Source organism: Perissodus microlepis, chromosome 10, assembly GCF_051167445.1.
Source record: "Perissodus microlepis isolate ML-2025 ecotype Zambia chromosome 10, ASM5116744v1, whole genome shotgun sequence".
Classification (NCBI taxonomy): Eukaryota; Metazoa; Chordata; class Actinopteri; order Cichliformes; family Cichlidae; genus Perissodus; species Perissodus microlepis.
The window spans coordinates 19472421-19492194 of NC_140470.1; the positions used below are offsets into that span (position 1 = coordinate 19472421).

At 39.8% G+C, this 19774-nt stretch overlaps 2 protein-coding genes across 2 annotated transcripts; one reads left to right on the top strand and one right to left on the bottom strand.

The window, feature by feature from the left end:
• Window positions 1–476: 476 nt before the first annotated feature.
• Window positions 477–4952, bottom strand: LOC146379341 (pinopsin-like). The gene is made up of 5 exons (XM_084940547.1): window positions 4549–4952; window positions 4071–4239; window positions 2695–2866; window positions 2358–2591; window positions 477–1115 (listed from the first exon to the last, which is right to left on the bottom strand). The coding sequence occupies exons 1-5, from the start codon at window positions 4862–4864 to the stop codon at window positions 912–914; spliced, it is 1095 nt and encodes a 364-aa protein (XP_084796673.1). The 5' UTR covers window positions 4865–4952; the 3' UTR covers window positions 477–911.
• Window positions 4953–7581: 2629 nt separating this feature from the next.
• LOC146379342 (clathrin interactor 1-like) lies at window positions 7582–18528 on the top strand. The gene is made up of 12 exons (XM_084940550.1): window positions 7582–7832; window positions 10260–10364; window positions 10480–10576; window positions 10950–11058; window positions 11321–11497; window positions 11869–12037; window positions 12331–12547; window positions 12632–12713; window positions 12803–12880; window positions 14547–14869; window positions 15041–15224; window positions 16255–18528. Exons 1-12 carry the CDS (start codon window positions 7792–7794, stop codon window positions 16653–16655), a joined length of 1983 nt encoding a protein of 660 aa, XP_084796676.1. The 5' UTR covers window positions 7582–7791; the 3' UTR covers window positions 16656–18528.
• Window positions 18529–19774: the final 1246 nt, after the last annotated feature.

Genomic DNA, 19774 nt, shown 5'->3' on the forward strand with positions numbered 1-19774 from the left:
GCTGCGGCTCCATGGTTTGGGAAAATAAATTAGTATTTTACCTAGTATTTATTTATATAGTATTTAGCTGAAGTGTATTTTATTTGTGTTTAGTTATTTTTTTTTAACTTGTAGTTCTAAATTGGAAGATTATTGTGATATTGAAATATAAAATAAAATTATTTTATTATTTTTCATCGCTCAAAATAAGCGTCACACTCGCGGAAGCCGGTATACCCGCCGAAACGCCGTGCATTTATCGAGACTTTCAACCCCAGATAGGCCAATTATTGATCTTGGGATCCACATTATATCAGCAGCTATTCTCCACCGTGAACTATGTTAAAAACAAACACCGCTCACGCCTCACAGATGACAGCTTACAGTCCTGCGTAAAGATGAAAGTGACTTCGTACAGCCCCGATTTGCAGACGCTGTGCGCAGAGGTTCAGGAGCAGAAGTCCCATTGTAAACGTACCACGGCAGACCCGACGATGTTTCCATGAACATGCTTTTCAGCATCTCTTTATTGACCACTTTTCACACATGGTTGCTGTACATTCAGCCGGCTGTAGATTTTCAGCTCACAGCCCGACAACACAACAGCAGCTGTTGCTGTTCAAACAAGCCTTTTGTTGATCCACGTATTTGATATTCTTTACATTCTTTACATTTGACCTTTTACATTGTGTATAATGTCTATTGATTGTATTGTTTATTTTAATATTTGTATACAGCGCTTTGTGACTGCCTGTCTGTGAAAGGCGCTTAATAAATAAACTTTACTTACTTACTTTAGTTGTTCACACAAAGCATAAAGGTAAAAAAAAACAATATATACAGTGTTATCTTCATTTTAGATGTCAAAAAGTATTTGCGGCTCCCAGTGTTTTCTTTTGCGTGGAAACCGGGTCCAAGTGGCTCTTTGGGTGTTAAAGGTTGCTGACCCCTGCACTAGCACCAAGCTGGACCTGCTGCCCTCTGGACGTGAACTGGGGCGTTACTGTATTTTGTTCCTGTGTTGGCGTGCTGGGAGCGTGATGCCACATCTCCCTGCTGCTGGGCTGTGTGAGGTTTTCTGGGGTGGGCGGAGCTTGTGAGCTGCACCCGATCATGTGCAGGAGACACCTGGAGAACTGAGAGGGAAACAGAGGTAGAAGGAAAATCCATGCATGCCTGATATTAACCACATGATAATCTTTAGGGAAAAAAAGAACTTCAGACCATCTCTTACACACGCTATGAGGGGGATTTTAGACTTTCAGAAAACATTTGGACAATAAGTCCAAATGGGAACAGGAATTTTGTCTAATTATTTTTCCAGTATGGGGGCTTTATTGTATGAGGGTTTTATTTTAGTTCAACTACTGTGGATTTGTTGTGCTTAATTCAATTTTATATAAATTTTTACTAGTTTCACTGTTAGTTTCAGTACTTCTAATTATTATCACCTGGAGGACATCTTCTCAGGGGTTCCACATTTTTATTTTAGTTGCAAGCTTCAGTTAGTTTTTATTTTTATTTCAGTTAACTTAAATGTTTTCACACCTGCTTTTAGTTTGGGGTTTTTTAAGTATACTAACCTTGAAGGCAGAACAATGCATTTAGGCATGTAGACATGATCAAGACAACTTGGTGAAGTTCAAACCGAGGATCAGAATGAAGAAAAAAAGTGACTAGCCAGATAGGCTAGTCTGAGTATTTCAGAAACTGCTGATCTGCTGGGATTTTCCTGCCCAACCATCTGCACGGTTTACAGTGAATGGGCCAAAAACAGGAGGTCCCTGAGCTTCACTCCTCTGGGTGAAAATGCCTTGTTGATGTCAGAGGTCAGAGAAGAAAGATTGGAAGCAGTCTAAAGGTGCAGCAATTTGAATCGTTTCATCAATTAAATGTAGAAGTGCATCTCGTCAAACCTTGAAGCAGATGAGCTACTGAGTGTCACTACTGTCATCTAAGAACAGGAAACCGAAGCAACAGTTCACATGCACTCACTAAAATTGAAGAACAGAAAACTGGAAATAGGGAATTTGATGTAAACATGAAAGCATGAATCCAGCCTGCCTTGTATCAACATTTCAGGCCAGTTAGTGTTGGTGTAATGATGTGGGGGATATTTTCTCAGCACGCTTTGGGCCCCTTAGTATCAACTGCGCACTGTTTAAATGATACAGCCTCCCTGAATATTGCTGCTGACCATGTCCATCACTTTATGATTGGAGGTGTTTGCATTTTAAAATGTTTTCCAATGAATATTTTCAATCTTTTGTTTTATTTTTGTTTTTAATGAAAATGATTTCAAATAATCAGGTATCGGAGTTGCTGCTGATGACAGTTGGTGTCATTTTAATCTGGAGGAGTTTTTCCTGTTTTCTTACCTGGCTGTTCAGCACCACGTAAATGAAGGGGTTGATGACGGTGCTGGTTTTTGCCAACAGTGAGGGGATTAAACTGGCGGCAGGCGGCACTAAGCCCAGCCTTCCAAATGAAGCCAGCATCGCCACAACTCCGTATGGCATCCAGCACAATAGGTAGCCTGTCACCATGGTGACCACCATCAGGAGGACACGGCCTTCTCTCCAGTCAGGGTAGGTTGAGTTAATCCCTGTGACCTGCAGACACCCACACTTCTTTTAAACACACCAGCAGATGCACAGAGGTAAGAGCCAGATTTCAAACATTACGCAGAGGTCAAAGGTGAAGCTACGAGCTTACCTGCCTCGCCACTGCTCGTACAGCCAGGAGGATCTTCCCGTAGCAAAAGAACATGAGCACCAGCGGCAGGAGGAGGCAGAAGACGAACAGACAGCTGACATAAGAGCGAGCCGTGGCTGTGCGCTGGTGCCACTGGACCGAGCAGGTGGTGCCAGGACCCTCCAGCCCATAGCTGCACCGCAACACAGGATGAACAGTAAAACAGTAAAGCAGAAACAAGCAGCTCTTGAATAGACAGGGGGGTTGCACAGAGCAGGAAAAATATCTTGTTTTTTTTAAATATGTGCACATTTTAAATACTTATGTTGTGAAAAACAAGAAAAATGCCAGCTTTAATAAGGTCGATTTAATGTTTTCATTTTTTAAAGAGGTCCTTTTTTGGCTTTCCTGCCATATCTGTACTGTTAGAGTGTTGGATGCATATAAAACACGGCCAAGTTTTCAAATAATGAGGTCAGCATATGTGCAAATACTCTCTGTGAGCCAAAACGAGCAGATATCCTTAATGTTGTCATCTCAGGCACACAGCCCTGACCGTGAAGTCCCACCAGCTCAGTGTTTAAACCTGTTTTTAATGAATGACAGTCAATCAGAAATAAACTGGCTTAAAGGGAAGTGAAGGCACTGCACCAAAGTCCAGCATGACATACATAAATCCACTCAGTCAAAGAATGAAAACATGGAGCTGCTTTTGTGTGAAATAAAATCACAGAGATATGGATTGAAAGAAAAACCCAGAATTAGTGGCTGCTGAGGTAGCTGCCTGGACCGAGCACTTAAGTTGCAGTTTATATCCATGCCAGACCACAGCTGACCTTTAATATGAAAAAAATAAAAATAGATTTTTTTCAAAATTAAAAAAGAAAGATGAAAAATCAGCTTCCTGTTACCCAAATGTTCAATTCAATGCAAATATTCTCAGTAATACGTGTCACTTGCTTAACCAGAGAGAAACATATATTAGAGACACACAGCTGCAACAAAAAAGTGTGCTCAAGTCAAGAGAGATCTTGTGTCTTTAATCATCTTTGGGCATTTAAACAGTGAACTACAATGAGCCAGAGCTCTCTAATGACCTAACATTTCTCAGCCTTTGATCTCATTGTTAAAGCGGTGAACAGACTGGTTCTTATTTAGTGTTTTTCAGCTCTATTTGAGCACTCAAAGCCCTTTAATCTAATATTCACTCTGATGACATCGGGAACAAGGGTTCAGTATCTTGAAGGATACATTGGCACACAGACTAAAGCAGCCAGAAATTGAACCACCAACCTTCTGATTATCACTCTGCCTCTATTTCTGCCAGCTGTAGTGGTTCATTATTTTGTAAATTACAGACTTCTCTCTGAGGTCTGGAATATTTCAGGTTGGCTGACCTGCTCCAGCCCAGCAGTGGCGGCACAGTCCACACCAGCGAATAGAGCCAGGAGGCTGCGACGGCGAGCCAGGCCCTGTGGTACTGACAGGAGTCCGACTGCTGCTTGCAGAGCAGCACAGAGTAGCGTTCAAAGGACAGGAGAGCTAGAGACACTAGAGACACGATCCCTGCCATAGAGAGACGTCAGGTGAAAGAGCAGCAGTGATCAAACAGGATGCTGATGCTTCTTACTTTTCATAACCAGAGTAGCAAAAACATTTCAAGATAAAATAATTTTATAAAAACATTTTACAAACTATACCCAACAGGATACAAAGAAGCCTCGTTGTGGGTTTTTTTCTTATTTGGATCTTTGTTAGTTTTTTAATGGAATAGTGAAGAATAAAAAATATAAACTACAATAGTGTTCAAAAACTGCCTTTTATGCTACGCACTCCTTTCCCAGAGTAAAACTGGGCTTCATTAACCTCACTCACCGAAGAGAGCATTGGAGAAGCCATACCACTTGCACCCGTAGGAACCTGTCAGCCACCTGCCACGTACGCTGGCGGAAAAACTGAGGGATGTGCCAAAGATGCAAACGAGCATGTCGCTGATGCTGATGTTGATGAGAAGCAGGTTGGCCGGAGTCCTCAGCCCAGAAAAACGTGAGAACACCAGAAGCACCAGAAAGTTGCCGAAGAACCCCAGAACCAGGACGAACCCAAGAAAGATGGCCGCCGCGGTGTGACCTGCTTGGCTCAGGGCACCGGGGATGTGCTCTGTGCTGAGGTTGTTGTGCTGGTTCACCATGGCAATGAGTAGAAAGACAAAGCAAAGGCGTATGGAGGTATCCTCTTAGAGAAGTAGTGAAACTGAATTCACTGGAGGCATTAGTAGGAAATACATCTACAAGATGTCTGCAAATGCTTAAATACTCAAGGGGAGTGGGCAGAATGGGGGGGGGGTTTGTCTTTTTCTCATACATTATGGATATGAGTTGTATGAGTTGCTGCCAGTTTATTTCTTCAAATGAAAACACTGAATACTGTCAAAGAAGAACTTAAACTAAACAAGGAAATACTAAGATGGGCCCGTTTTCCTCTTTTTTTGGTAGATTAAAAAGTGAAGAGCACTTCTATGAAAGGCAAAGAATCAATCAAAAGAAGAGATGTCTTTATTTTGTTCTGTTAGAGGCTAATACTGTGTTGAGAACCAGATTGGGGACCTAAATATCTCTGCCAGCTTATCAATAATATAAGCTTTGGCTCACTCAGATGCTGAGCCAGGAACACACTCGGGTCCAAAAAATTCAAGTGAAGCCTGTCAGTGGGAGAACTCTTGGAGGAGAATCCAAGGAAAATGCAAAAACTAGTTAAAAAGTAAAATAAATAATTAAATAATGGGAAACAATGAGCTTGAGAGAATGGCCCAACAGGGCCAGAGGGCAGGGAAACAGAGCACAGCGGGAGGCTGTGCAGAAGGCGGCCAGGCGGTGGAATAAACTGGTGAACAGGGGAGAAGATGAGGGCAGGCAGGTGACTGGCAGCAGAAGAAAGGTTACTCCCGAAGGAACTGGAACTAAAGGCTAAGCATGCAGCAATGATTCTGGAGCAACGTATGGAGACAAGCCGGGCTAACACTAAGACCTGGATGCAAGCTTCTGTGATGCTCTGCAGCAGGATGTGGAGCAGGGCTGCTGTGGAAAAGAAGTGGAGCTAGGAAGTGATGAAGGGTGAGGATTGAGGGTGGGCATCATTATGGATGGAAGAATGAAGAAATGATAGGAGATCTGCAGGCGGGAGATCAGCTGACAGATTTAAACATTATTTTTCTCCTGTAAATATAAAAAAAATCATACAGGATCCTGTGTACTTTAATTAAATAATATTTACATCATTTTTATACTAATTTAGAGCTGCCATTATTAGTTATGGAATAATTCAAGCCCACAGCTCTCACTCAAAAGTCGAACTTAGGTCTATAAGATCACTTTGATGCAGTACTACACTTTAACCACTGGAGGGAGCGTTTTCTAATGGATGAAAGTACCGTTAAACAAACCGTCCTTAACTGTACAGAAATGCTTATATTGTTATTTGAATCAGGCTAATTTAATTAACTATTACATTTTTATATTTGTTTATAAAAGGATATAATTTGCAGTGACGATAGGAAGAGCCTATCCTTGTCTTTCCTGGTGGTGGTATTCTCTGTGTCAGTTAAACACAGTGTTGTTGGACGTGTAGTTTTACTTGTAGTTATAGTGTGTCTTCTGTAGTCCTTTCCACTCAGACTTGTATTTTGTAACTCACTGGAGCTGTTTACAGACTGGTAAAGGATATTGTGATTTTCGTCCAGTGCTCCCAGTTTAAAGTGTTTCTTTTTCTCCATGTAGATTCAGTTCATGCTCCTTAGTGTATTACCTGATATATATGGGATGTGGAAAACATCACTTTTGTCTATTTCTAATTATGCTTATTTGAATTTATGTTGTTCTACACAAACACCCAGGTACACGCTTTATTCATCCCAACGCAGGGAAAATTGTTATTACAGCTTTTAGAATGAAGTTAAAAACAACAAACATAAAACAAAAAGTATAAAAGAGAAAAGGTGTTTTTTTAATTGAATAAAATAATATTCACAATATGACAAAACAGATACCTTTATAAGATAAAAAATTAACACTACAAAGAACAAATAGCATAAATAAAAAAAATACAAATGTTAGATAATCATACACTTTCTAATATGACCAAAGAGTGTGAAATTGATATGTGTATAGTTCTTGTAATTCTGGTGTGTATTGTGCATGCATTTCTTCTAATTTTTATATTTTAGTTACTTATTTATTTTCATTTTAGCTGTATGCACTGCTCACAGAGATACTCCAAATTTCACTGAACACAGGTACAATGACAAATAATAGCATTCTATTCTATTCTATTCTATAACAAGGTAAACTAAAAATATGTAAAATTCAGAAAAGTAAAAACTGAATTTATATTAAACTGACCACAATAACAGTATATTCATCTATTTTCTTATTTTGTTTAACAGTATATATGAAATACAAAGTGGTAAAACTTTACATCTATATAGTTATAGATAGTATATAATATATGTGTTATTATACATATATTTCTCTTACTTATAAAGATATAATTCATAAGTCATTAAAAAACTGAATATTTTTGTGTTTTTTCATCAAAAAGGAATACACAATTTTGAATAAATTACTTAATAATAAAAAAAATACTTGACTCGTTTTTTCTTATATAAAAATGCCGTTTAACATATGAAAATACGAATAAATGAGAAATACATTATTTATACCGTCAGCTAAACCCGAATTATCCCGCACAGGCCAAACATCCCCAGGCTGAAGTGTCCTATAGCAAGGCACTGCCTGTTTACTGTATGCAGAAAAACAAAAGCAAACAAATAAAACGAGTCTTCCGTTCTCGTTTGACATAAAAAGCACGTGATTCAATCCGCGAGCGATGCGTGGATCCCGACGCGCCGGTGACGTCGACAGAGAACGACGTTTCCGTAGCAACTGGGGCCGGTCCGTTATAACTGCAGCGGTCGCTTACAACCGGAGCTGATCGAGGAGTGACTGGGGGGGAAGAGTGTCGTCGGTAACCGGACACCCACCTCTGGCTCGTGGCGGGGGGGTGTAGAGACACGGGGGCGACGTAGTATCGAGGCGGCGAAGCCCGCAGCTGTGCGCGGAGATGCTGAACATGTGGAAAGTCAGAGAGCTGGTGGACAAAGCGTGAGTACCGATGAGCAGGTGGAGCTAAACCGCTAAGTGGCTTCTGAGCTAAGCGGTTAGCCGGGCGGCTCGAGCCGGGCAGCATCAGCAGCTTTTAGTGCTGTGACGTCACGGCGGTAGCCCTCAGCTGTTAGCGTCGACTAGCTGGCTAGCTGCCAATCTCTAACCTTGATGCTTTAAATATAGATGTTTTTTTGTTGTTGTTTCTTTTTTAAAGCTCTGTCTCTACCCACGTTGCTTAAAAATAACTAAAGTCAGGAGGGGAAAAGCGCGGTGCTATAAACCGGAGATGTATTTGTCTCACATCCAGAGAAAATGCTACCCTATTAGCTAATTTTGCTAGCATCGCTAAGCCCAGGTCGGGTATGTTATGAGTGTTTCTATGCGTGCTGCTGCAGAATCACGCCCTGTTCCACCCTACAGTAGTGCCCGCTATCCTTAATGGGCCTTCATGATTCAATATAATATATAGAGAAAGCTAAGCAGTAATCATGGGCATGTAACTGGCCGAATAAATGTATGTGGGCAGTAAATTTTTCCATTGCCTCAGAGAAGCTACATCAGTCTGAGGAGGCCCATGTCCCCGTGGTCCAAACAACAAAGCTTGTTAGCCACTAAAACGACATGATCCAGGACCTAATGCTGGTGCTGCAGCCTGCCACATTGTACTGTTTGAACAGTAGATTACGCATGCTTCTTTGTGGTGTCTATTGTTGTATGCACAATGTGCTGCATAATGTGTACAGTCTCTGCACTGCAAGAACAACAGCTTCCTGTCACCTCAGGTCTCACATAGAAACTGGGTTAGCTTTAGCGAGTTACACACACTGCCTCAAATCTGGAAACGAAAATTGAGTTTCAAGTTTACTGAGATTATTTAGGTCAGAGAGTAAACCAACTTTTTTGAAAAGGTCCTTTCATTCATCTTTGGCTCATTCTCAATATTTATATCTTAATTAGCCAATACTTGGATATCTTTTATGTATCCATCCCAAAAAAAATTGATCCTGATCCGTTATTTTATGGTAAGATAGTGAAAACTTCAGCTGTTTATATTTAATAGTTTTTGATATATTCGTTGGTAAATACTCATTTCAAAGTGCGGGAAGAAAAACATGGTGGAATTGGGTTGACTATTATACTTTACAAGACATATTTCAAAACTCTTTCAAATGTGAAGGTAAGATTTCACATTCAACCATTATTATCTCCAAACAGTAGATGATAAAATTGGAGGTAAATCTGTGGTCAAGCTGAAGGCCCACAGTGATTTGAGATGGATAGCAGATCTAAACAGAACCTATAATAAACCAGCCTAAATAAAGTAAATACAATTGACAAAAAATTGTCTCATAAGGTTAAAAATTATACAAAAGGAGCTAAATGTCAAGGCCAAAGTGGCATCTGGATAATTCAAATCTGGAGATTTTAAGAAGAGCGGATATAAAGAAGCAGCCTAGGCAGAGATCTCAGCAGAGCTTTAGATGGAGAAATGAACAACAGCTCCCACCAGCTGTTGGTTGTACCTGGCTGGGCATAGTGAATGGCCTTTATTGATCTGCCTCAATAGAGCTGGCAGTTGTGGCTCTTCTTTTAAAAGTCAGGGTGACCTACAACTCTTGCTGTCTGTCTCTATCGCATCTACTGACAATATCACAGCTGAATCTTCCTCTAGCTGGGAAAGTGGCTGAGCTATGAAGGCAGAGATAGAGGAAAGGTTAAAAAAAAAAAAAAGAAGAAGAAGAGAAAACAAGCAGCTGCTTAGGAATCAAGAAGTGATAAGAGTGTTGAAGATCAGGAAGCAGGAAATAAAGACTATGATAAGGAAGAGGATGAGTGGTGCTTTAAGCTGATGTTCTTTGTCTGTGTTTATTTGCAAAACCAAGCTGTGCCCATTAAAAATGCAACATACACACATGCACACAAGCACAACAGTTCAAACAACCACAGCAGCAGGTGAGCCCTGAAATACAAAGAGGGCAGGAAACAGGCATTGTTTTGCCTTTTTTTTCTCACACACACACACACACACACACACACACACACACACACACACACACACACACACACACACACACACACACACACACACACACACTCTACTTTCCCACATCTCCCTTTTTGTCTCGAGTATCTGAAGTGCAGCGGTCAGGCTTTTACAAAGTTCATTCATTATTCAATGAACTGGGATTCTTGTTATCAGAGAAACATTTGTTTCATTCTATTTAACTCTCTTGTATCCTGCATGAATATATGCATGACTTTAGCCATTTAATTTGTTGTTCTTGTTTCTTTTTGTTGTTGTTTGTTTTGTTTTTTTATCTAAAAATAAATAAATAAATAAAAACAGTCAGCAGATTCACCTGTGCTTGAAAATGATTTATCAATTGCTCATGAAGATTATGTGCCATATATTTGTGTCAACAGCACCAATGTGGTGATGAACTACTCAGAAATCGAGTCCAAGGTGAGAGAGGCCACCAATGATGACCCCTGGGGACCCTCTGGACAACTAATGGGAGAAATAGCCAAGTAGGTCATGTATTCACTCAGAGTGAGCGTATGTGTAGTGTAATCTGTGTAAATGACTTGCCTGCATTTGGTTTCTAAGCTTTTTAATGCTGTTTATTGTTTTTTGTATTTGTAGATCTACCTTCATGTATGAGCAGTTCCCAGAGGTGATGAACATGCTGTGGACCAGGATGCTGAAGGACAACAAAAAGAACTGGAGACGAGTCTACAAGGTACTGTTGGATTATTGTTGTGTACAAACCTGACTGAGGCAATTTTGGTCTCTTGTCCTATAGGTGTTTTTTTTTTTTTGTTTGTTTGTTTGTTTGTTTGTTTGTTTTAAATCAGACATACTGGTGTACTTATATTTTTGAACACTGTCTGCTGTCAGACTACATATGAAGAAAATGAACTTAAGCCTCAGTCACGCAGCTGTGGAGATTAGTTTGTGTTTAAGTTTAGATTTTTAGAAAGAGGAAAGGGAACTTTAACACACTCTGAATTTGAGCATTCTTAGGGAACATTATTTCTCACTAACATCAACCAAATCCAAATTTTCATCTCTGTTTTCGCTTACTTCTATCTCTCTTTTTTTTTTTTTTCCAGGCCTTACTGCTGCTGGCCTACCTGATCAGGAATGGCTCTGAAAGGGTCGTCACCAGTGCCAGAGAACACATCTACGACCTGAGATCTCTAGAAAACTACCACTTCATTGGTGTGTGTCTAAATGAATTTAATTGTTCTTTGTGGTCCAAAGTCTTCTTAATGTTTCTGTGAATTTGAGCTGTAATGTGGTTAGGTCTAAAATAAACTAGGTCTAGAAATCTAGCATTTAGCTTCCAAGACATTGACCCGGATGGCTGACTCTGGAAGAAAGGTTACAGTGTTGCTCAAAGTACTGTTGATAATAAATGTCACAGCTGTCCAGGTAATTGTCTTGTTTTCATTTCTGTGTTGCATGTGTCTTCTGTGTCCAGATGAGAATGGTAAAGATCAGGGTATTAATGTGCGTCAAAAGGTGAAGGAGATGGTGGAGTTCATCCAGGATGATGACAGATTAAGAGAAGAGAGGAAGAAGGCCAAGAAGAACAAGGATAAATACATTGGCGTCTCCTCTGACAGTATGGGCGGAGGAGGGGGCAGCTTTAAGAACTGTAAGTAATGTGCTGGGTTTTCTTTGACAGCCCAACTGATAACATAACTTTCACCTTCCAAAAATTTGTAAGGAGATTGTACAAAGCACAGTAGACTTGATTTTATTTTATTTATGAAAATGTTAAACCAGTGTTACCTGTATTATGTTTTTTTTTTTATTGCTGTTAATTAATTCATTAACTTGTATTTGAGTTTGTCTTTTATTGATTAGGTAGATACTATACACCTATCTACTTCTATATCTCATATAAATAGTATAGATACTATGCATGTGCAGTTAGGTTTATACTAGTGGTACCAAAGACTGTTCATCCTTTGTTTGATTCGTATGAAACTGAATCATCTCCAGTTCTGTCATCTTTCCCTTCAGCTAATGAGTTGGATCGGAATAAGTGGGATGAAGACTGGGATAAAAGCAGAGGATCTTTCCCTTTTAGTGAGAAGCTCGGAGAGATCAGTGATAAGATTGGCAGCACGATTGATGACACTCTGAACAAGTTCAGGAAGAAGGAACGAGATGACTCGCCTGACAGAATTAGGTAAACATGCATTCTGGAATAATAATAATGCACACTGATCTGTGCATGATTGCGGGGTTTAAGCTGCAGAAGATGTTATCACAGTAGCCAACTGAGTGCTCATAATAAATAAACAAAAATGAATGCATGGTCACCCACACATTGAACATCAAATGGTTTAATGTTTAAACCACCGGGACCTGGATTACTCATCCAACCAATAATGTGCACCGACATACAGTTATAGCTCAATAACAACGAAACCAAAGAAAAATCTCCTGAGCGCTTATACATCCTTCTTGTGGTTGCCATAGTGACAATGAGGAGGACCGAGCATCAAGAAACGGTAGGCAGGAAACACTCGAGTTCAAGGATGAGGAGGAAACCGTCACAACAAAGAGCATTCAGATCACACAAGCAACTGAAACCACCACCACCACCACACGGAAGCGCACCGTGGCAGCAACCAACAAGACCCTGGACCTGGGTGCTGCAGCCAACTATACTGGAGACAAGAGCCCAGAAGAGAAGGTATTTGCACATGCTCCTTACCAGATGTGTTAGAGTTTCAGTGTACTTACACATGTGGACACGTTCCTCCTGTATTCTCTCTAGCCATCAAGCAGGCAGTCTTCCAGCAGTGGCCTGGCTGACCTGCTTGTGATCGACCCTTTATCCAATCAGAGCACTACAACAGGTAAATGAAAACTGCTTTTGTCACCTTTTTTTTCTAGAACTTTGTATGAGTCAGTTTATATGAGTCAATTTTTGTGTTGATCTCTCCAGGTGGCAGTTCAGACCTCATTGGTGGTTTTGCAGACTTCTCATCTCCTGCAGCTTCTGCCAGCCTCCCAACCTCCACCGGTAAACCTTATTTTAGTGCTGGCTTCATACTGTAGAATAATACTCTTGACGTTTACTACCACTTATCATAAGCATAAATGTCTTGGTAATTTTTTTTATTTTTATTTATTTTTTTTGTTCTTTGAACTGTTCTTTTTCCAGGGTGAAATTATTTTAAACCAATCGTCTTTAATGACGAATAAAAAAACAGGAGCTGGGTGCACGAGTTAAATTAATTTAGAATTTTCTCTAATATAAACAGGGTCAAAAGTATACGCACAAGCACAAATATAGCCATACACCCCAACTCATACACCTAAACAGAAAAATGAGTACAGTTGTGGGATTCAGGAGGTGGGGGAACACTAAGATCTGCTGTAGCCACTTAGCATGGCAAAAAGAATCACAACTCAATTTCTATTGTGAGCTCTAGTAAATTATTTATTTACTGGATTTATTTACATATTTATTTATGTATTTTTTTTAAAGTTTGCAGGCTGTGATCAGCTCACCTGCTGCTCTTTGTGGATTTACAAAACTGAATTTAACAATATGTAAGCAAATGTCTCATATGCTAACTCGGCGGCTTTTCATTTCCTACTGTGACACTATACTATAGATTATCTTTTAACTAGACCATATACAGTTGGTATTCAGTGAATTAATTGAAGCTTCCACAGCTTAAATGTAGATTGATCTATTATGCTTTATGTAGCCGAATACCGACATCCGCACCGTAGCCACTGTGCACCAGTGCAACTTAGAATTCACCACAGGTACAAGCTGTAAGCTTGCTGCAGGCTAACTTATTTATCCTGCACAAAACTACCCAGTATTTTCATGCAATGTTTGAATAATGCAAAGTTGGTATAAAAGTAAACATTTGTCAGAAAAACAAATACTCAAGTAAAGTATGGATACCTGAAAATTCCACTTAAGGACAGTAATGAAGTATTTGTACTTCATTAATTCCCACATTTGGTTTGGGATCATTGTCTTGTTGGAACAACCAACTGTGTCTATGTTTTAACCATCCATCTGTGGATTTGAGGTGAAGTTGAAGAATTTGCAGGTAGTCCTCCTCTCTTAGTTCAGTTTTTGCAATGTACCACCCAAACCGCCCCAGAGCATGATGCTACGACCACCATGCTTAACAGTTGGTACAGTGTTCTTTGGTCTGAAAGCCTAACGTTTACTCCTCCAAACATACCTCTTTCTGTTATGGCCAATCTGTACTTCATGTCCATAAAACCTTTTTCTAGGCTTTTGGCTTGGTCATGTAGGCAGCTGGAAATTTCACTTGAGCTTGAAGGTGTCGATTTTGGAGCAGGGGCTTTTTTCTTAGTTGACAGCCACTGCCCATTGCGAGGTAAAACTCGCTTCACTGTGGACAGTGACCCTGGAGTTTCAGCAGTCATTTAACATTTATGCTGAACAATCATTTGACCCTGGAAAAGGGACTGTCAAAGAAATCATTAAAAGCCCAAAATTACTGTGATATTTGTGCCCTTGAGTGGATGTAAACTTTGGACTGTACTTTTATGTAGATTTTTCTTTTTTTTTTTTTTCTTTTTTTTTTGAGAGTGTATATTTAGTAATACATTTTTAAAGAAAGATGCAGTAAAGGAGTGCAGCAGCTCCTGTCAATATGTTACAACTAAACGTACCTTTGCCGTCCAATTGGCAGCTGCTGCATCATCCAATGGAAATGGAGAATTTGGGGATTGGAATGCCTTCTCTGCCAGTCCTCCAGCATCATCTAGTGCTGGTCCCTCCCAACCTGTCGCTGACTTGTTTGGCAGCGTTCAGTCACCCACAGCCCCGACCTCCAGTACCACCTCTATTCCACCTTCTGCTGAGCTTTTGGACCTGATGAGCGGAGTTAACAATCAAATAACCAGTCCGCATACAACACTTAGTGCTTCTCAGAGCCTGACGTTCTCTCTGGGAGGGGTGACACCCGGTGCTTCTGGTGGTTTACCCACCATGCCCCTCTCTCGTTCTCAACAGGTAGGTGCAGTAACAAGGTGGTCTCATTTTTCTCATGAAATAAAAAAAATAAATAAATAAAAATTGGTGGGGGGGGGCACTTCAGTTGAGAATGTACATTTTCAATTATTATACATATCACTATATTTATTTTTGTATTGTGTAAAGAAAACATTTTTATTTGTTTTTCAGAGTTTGGGAGCCATGTCATCTCAGCCACCCATAGGACAACAGCAGAAGGTTGGTGTTGGAGGTCAGGGAACATTAGGGTCAACCTGGTCTGACCCCTCTGTCAACATCAGCTTGGACTTCCTTTCAGCAGGCTTCAACCCCACTAAGACGCCACCCACACTCAACAATATCATCCAGCAACAAGGTATGTGTGTATTACACAGTATGAGGAAACAAATAAGGATTTTAATTGATGCACATTACAGATTTAGTGTAATGGCAAAGTCAAAAGACCTTTTGGATATTCAATACTGTAGAAAAGTTTAAGTAAAGTGAAGATGTTTTTAAATAATAATCCCCTGCATGAAGAGTTAATGTGCAATAAACAGAACATTATAAAGTTGGTGTTCATCCATAGACTTGCACTCATTTATTGAAAGTACTTGGAGTTCCAGAGAGGTTGCTCCTGTTGATGGTATGAAAGATGGGTGTGGCTTCAAGGGTTAACAATTATCTGCATTCTTTTTAATGGCCAGCAGGGGTTGACTTTTAGTTCTAGAGCAGTCAATGGGGGTGGAAAGCCCTCAGCTCCCTCACTCTGTGAGCTCAGTAAACCTCATTTCTGATGACTTTATGGGCTTAGTCGATAGTTTCGGTTCATCCAGAATAAAACATGAAGCCTCATGTAACTGTCTTATGTTGTTTGTCATTCTAAGAGTCAGAAAGGCAGTTTATCCCAGGTATGCTCATAGTCTAACAACTTACCAGTCAAATTATTACTCAGATAGTGTAAGTCTTCAGTCAGATCCACGCTGTGCTCCTCCCATTTGGTGTAAAACACAAAGATGGCAACCATGAAAAAGCTCAGCTCAAGGCTTCCTAACTGGGCTTCATTAACCTTTGAGTGACCTCACACTACTTTGATGCTGGCTGTTATTGTTCTGGATATCTTCAGGAATGTGTCATAGTTGCTTCTGTCTCCTCGTTATCCCTGTGATGCTGACAGCATGACTCTGTGAGACAAGGATCTGTTGCAGGTGTCGTCCTTGTTGCTGAAAATAATTGTTACTCTGTATGTAGGGATGTTTAATTTTCTGCCAACTGCCCTAAGCTTTTGTGCTATAATGTATATTGTTTAGAATGGGCCATTTAATGATCCAGTTATTAGATGTGATAATACTTTATAAGTTGTACAGCAGAGAATATTGAGTAACTCTCCATATGTGTCCATGTAGGCGTGCCTCCCGTCAACCTGTTGGCCCAGAACTTCGGAGGACTGAACCTCAGCTCTCCGCCCCATGCGGCATCAATAAGACCACCAGCTAATCCCATGATGGTAGGCAACCCCATGACAATGGGCATGCCTGCAACAATGACAGCTGGCATGCCTGGCTCCCTGGCCACAGGTATGCCAGCTTCAATGACCACAGGTTTACAGAGTGGGATTCCTGTAAACCAAAGCATGATGGGAATGAACATGAACATGAATATGGGCATGTCTGCTCCGGTGATGATGGGCAGTATGGCTGGAATGGGAGTTCCAGCAGTAGGGATGGGCCTACCACACTCCATCACCCCAGCTGTGGTCCCACCCAAACAAGATGCCTTTGCTAACTTTGGCAGTTTTGGGAAATAAAGGTTTGTGTTTGTGTGCGTATGTGTGTGTTTGAGTGAGAGAGAGTTGTGTGCGGGTGTGCATGTCTGACTTGATGAGGGAGTGAATTATGAAAGGACTGCTGTACTCGAAGACAACCTTGCATGAGTCTCTTTTTCTGCTTCTGCTTCCTTTGGTGAAGTAATCATTCGTCATCCCAGTCTGCTGATACAGGGGGAGGCAGGGGAAAGCACCCACTGGTGCTCCTCATCCAGTGGTAATTAGATGTATGAAATTCTCAGAAATGGAGAGAAGGTGTCATCACAAAGCCTCTAGTCATTACCTCCTTGTAGGGGGTAAAATCTTCGTCTTTAACGGTTTCATATACAGTATTATTCACGGTGTGTCTCTCTTCAGTACAGAAACACTGCAAAATCTTTCCATCTGTATCTGCTCAGAGAAATTAATCACTACAGTGGACTCCAATAAAAATGGCATTACTGCCTTAACTTTTTATACCTGTGAAATCATGTTCTGTGTGGTTTCAACCAAATTCAGTAGCAGAATAGAATCTGTTCCATCATGCCAAGAGATACATTTATTTCCTTCATCTCTTTCACACTGACGCTGTGTGAGCGCACTGCTAATCCTGCCTCAGTGACTTGAGAACCAGCCCAGATTTCAACAGGTTAAAGAAGCGAATATTACAGTGTTATGTAACAGAAGTTGTTTAAAAAAAACACACAATTTTTTATTTTTTTGTTTTTTTTTGTTTTGACAGCTGCAGCAGTCTTTATTTTTTTATTTCTTTGTGCATCAGTACCTGCACTCGTCTGCAGAAGAGAGGCACTTGTACCTCTGGAGTGTAGACAATTCTTAATCTGGTCCATCAAAGGGTAGAAACCTGAACATGTTGAGGTACCACTTGATGCTTATACTTATTCTTGAGCCATATGAGCGTGGATTAATTGCGTTCATGTTTTTCTCTTTTTATCAGGCTTGTAGCTTTTCTCTATAATGGATGCTCAGTATGTGAATAACATGCCCTTCAAAAGACAACATAAACTAATATATCTACTGTAAAATACTCGGAGGAAATTTAAAGTTCATAACAGTCAGTTACTGTTAAAAGTGGCACTTGCCCTGTATTTATATTTTATTGTAGGTGCATCTGACATCTACAAGCCTCATTAAAAGGCTGTCAGTATTTTATTCAGAGTATTTTCCACTCCTATTTTCCCTTAAACTTCCTCGTGATTGTGTCATTTCTTTCTACATATTTCTGTTAGGTCTCTTCTGCTTTGCGTATGGACACCATATATGTATTGATTGCGGGAAAGGGCGGGGCCAATATTTACAAAACTGAAAACACAATCTGCAACATTTTTGTTTGAGTGAGACAATGCTGAGTTTTTTGAGACAGCTGCCTGGTACATTTATTTAGAAAGTATTTTTGTCAACTCACACTTCACTTGGGGGTGGGGGTCTCTTGGTTGCTAAGAAAAAATCTGGCCTCACCTTTTGATACTTCATCTGCTTAGTTATCATAAATGGTTATGGAAGGTTTGGGGATCTTGAGTGGAGTTTGTGTGAGAGGTGTGTGTGCGTGTGCGTGTAGTTTTCTGTTTGATGTGCAGACACAGCTCAGCAGAACCTCTTGTCATGTTTTTGAGGCACTGCACTCCAAAAGACCAAATCTTTATTTTGTTACTCTTAAAAGGATAACACCATAGCTATTAGTTTAATATTTTATTAGTTGTAATTTTATGTTCATATGGGAGAGCTACTGATGATGTAATTTAGTTAACTGAAATCATGATTTTATTTTATTTTTTTCTCAGTACAGCTCATTTAATTTGATTGTACCCTATATTTTCTGTAATTCATTCAACAATAAATTAAATGACAACATGAACCGAGAGTTTCCTTCTTTGTGTACTTATTATAGGCTAGTTTCTCTTTGTCTTTTTAAAAACGTATTTTTGGTATTTAGATTTGGTATCTATGGGGGACATTGGTGAACTTGACCTGCCTGCCAGACCCACAAACAGGCTTTGGTCCGACCACAGGAGATTTCTATTTTTGTAATTCAGTTGTTTCCAAAATTATAGTCTTGAGCAGTAGTTTTGTTTCTTGAGCTTTTTATGTTGTTTTTGTTTTTGTTAAGCCAGTAAACACTACCATACCATCTTTATTCATAAAGCACTTTAACATAAAACCAGAGTTGTGTGTGGTTTTTTGTTTTTTTGTTTTTTTGTTTTTTTTTTAAAAAAAGGTCAAATTGAGTCAACCCCTTAAAAGACTGCCAAAGGCTTTAGCAAATAAATGTGTCTTAAGAGGAGTTTTAAGCTCAGAAAGAGAAGAGACCTGCCTAACGTGCAAGGGCAGATCATTCTACAACTTTGGAACACTGACCCATGAATCATTCAAGCATAAAAAGGCAACTAACTCAAGAAATGAACCAGTGTCTATGCATAGCAGACAGCTTAGCAAAGGACAAGTGACAAAAAAAATACTGACAATAACAGTTTGACAGACATAGAATGTTTTTTTGTTTGTTTGTTTTTTTGTTGTTGTTGTTTTTTGCACCAACAAGGTGATTCCCAAAGAGCTAAAAACCAACAACTTGGCATACCTCAGTATGGTAAACGGTGAGTTCTTAAGATTTGAGGAAAAGGATAAGTTGGGAACCAAAGAAATGTTGTGCCTAATAAAATCCAGTAAAAACCTCAGACAGAACCATATCCACAGAGATGGATTTCATCGATCTGTCTACTGTTCACTGAAGCCTCATCAGAAATGGTTTCAGTGGTACGTGAACTGGTTCTTACATAGTGCTATAAGAAAAGATTTTAATTCAATTCAATTTTATTTATATAGCGCCAAATCACAACAAAAGTCGCCTCAAGGCGTTATGGTGTGTTGAATCAAAATTTGAAATTTGATGTCCAAATCATCAATATGTACAGAGAAAGTCAGGAGGGAATTGAGGGAATTATGAACACAGAAATGTACCATCAGATTTAGGTCCACCTAACAATCTGTAAAGCATCTGATTGGCAACAACTACATTTTTTTTAACATGACTTTGATCTCAAACACTGTCCCTGCAGTAAAAGCATATCTGAATAGAAAAAAACATAATAGAGCAATATCAGTCA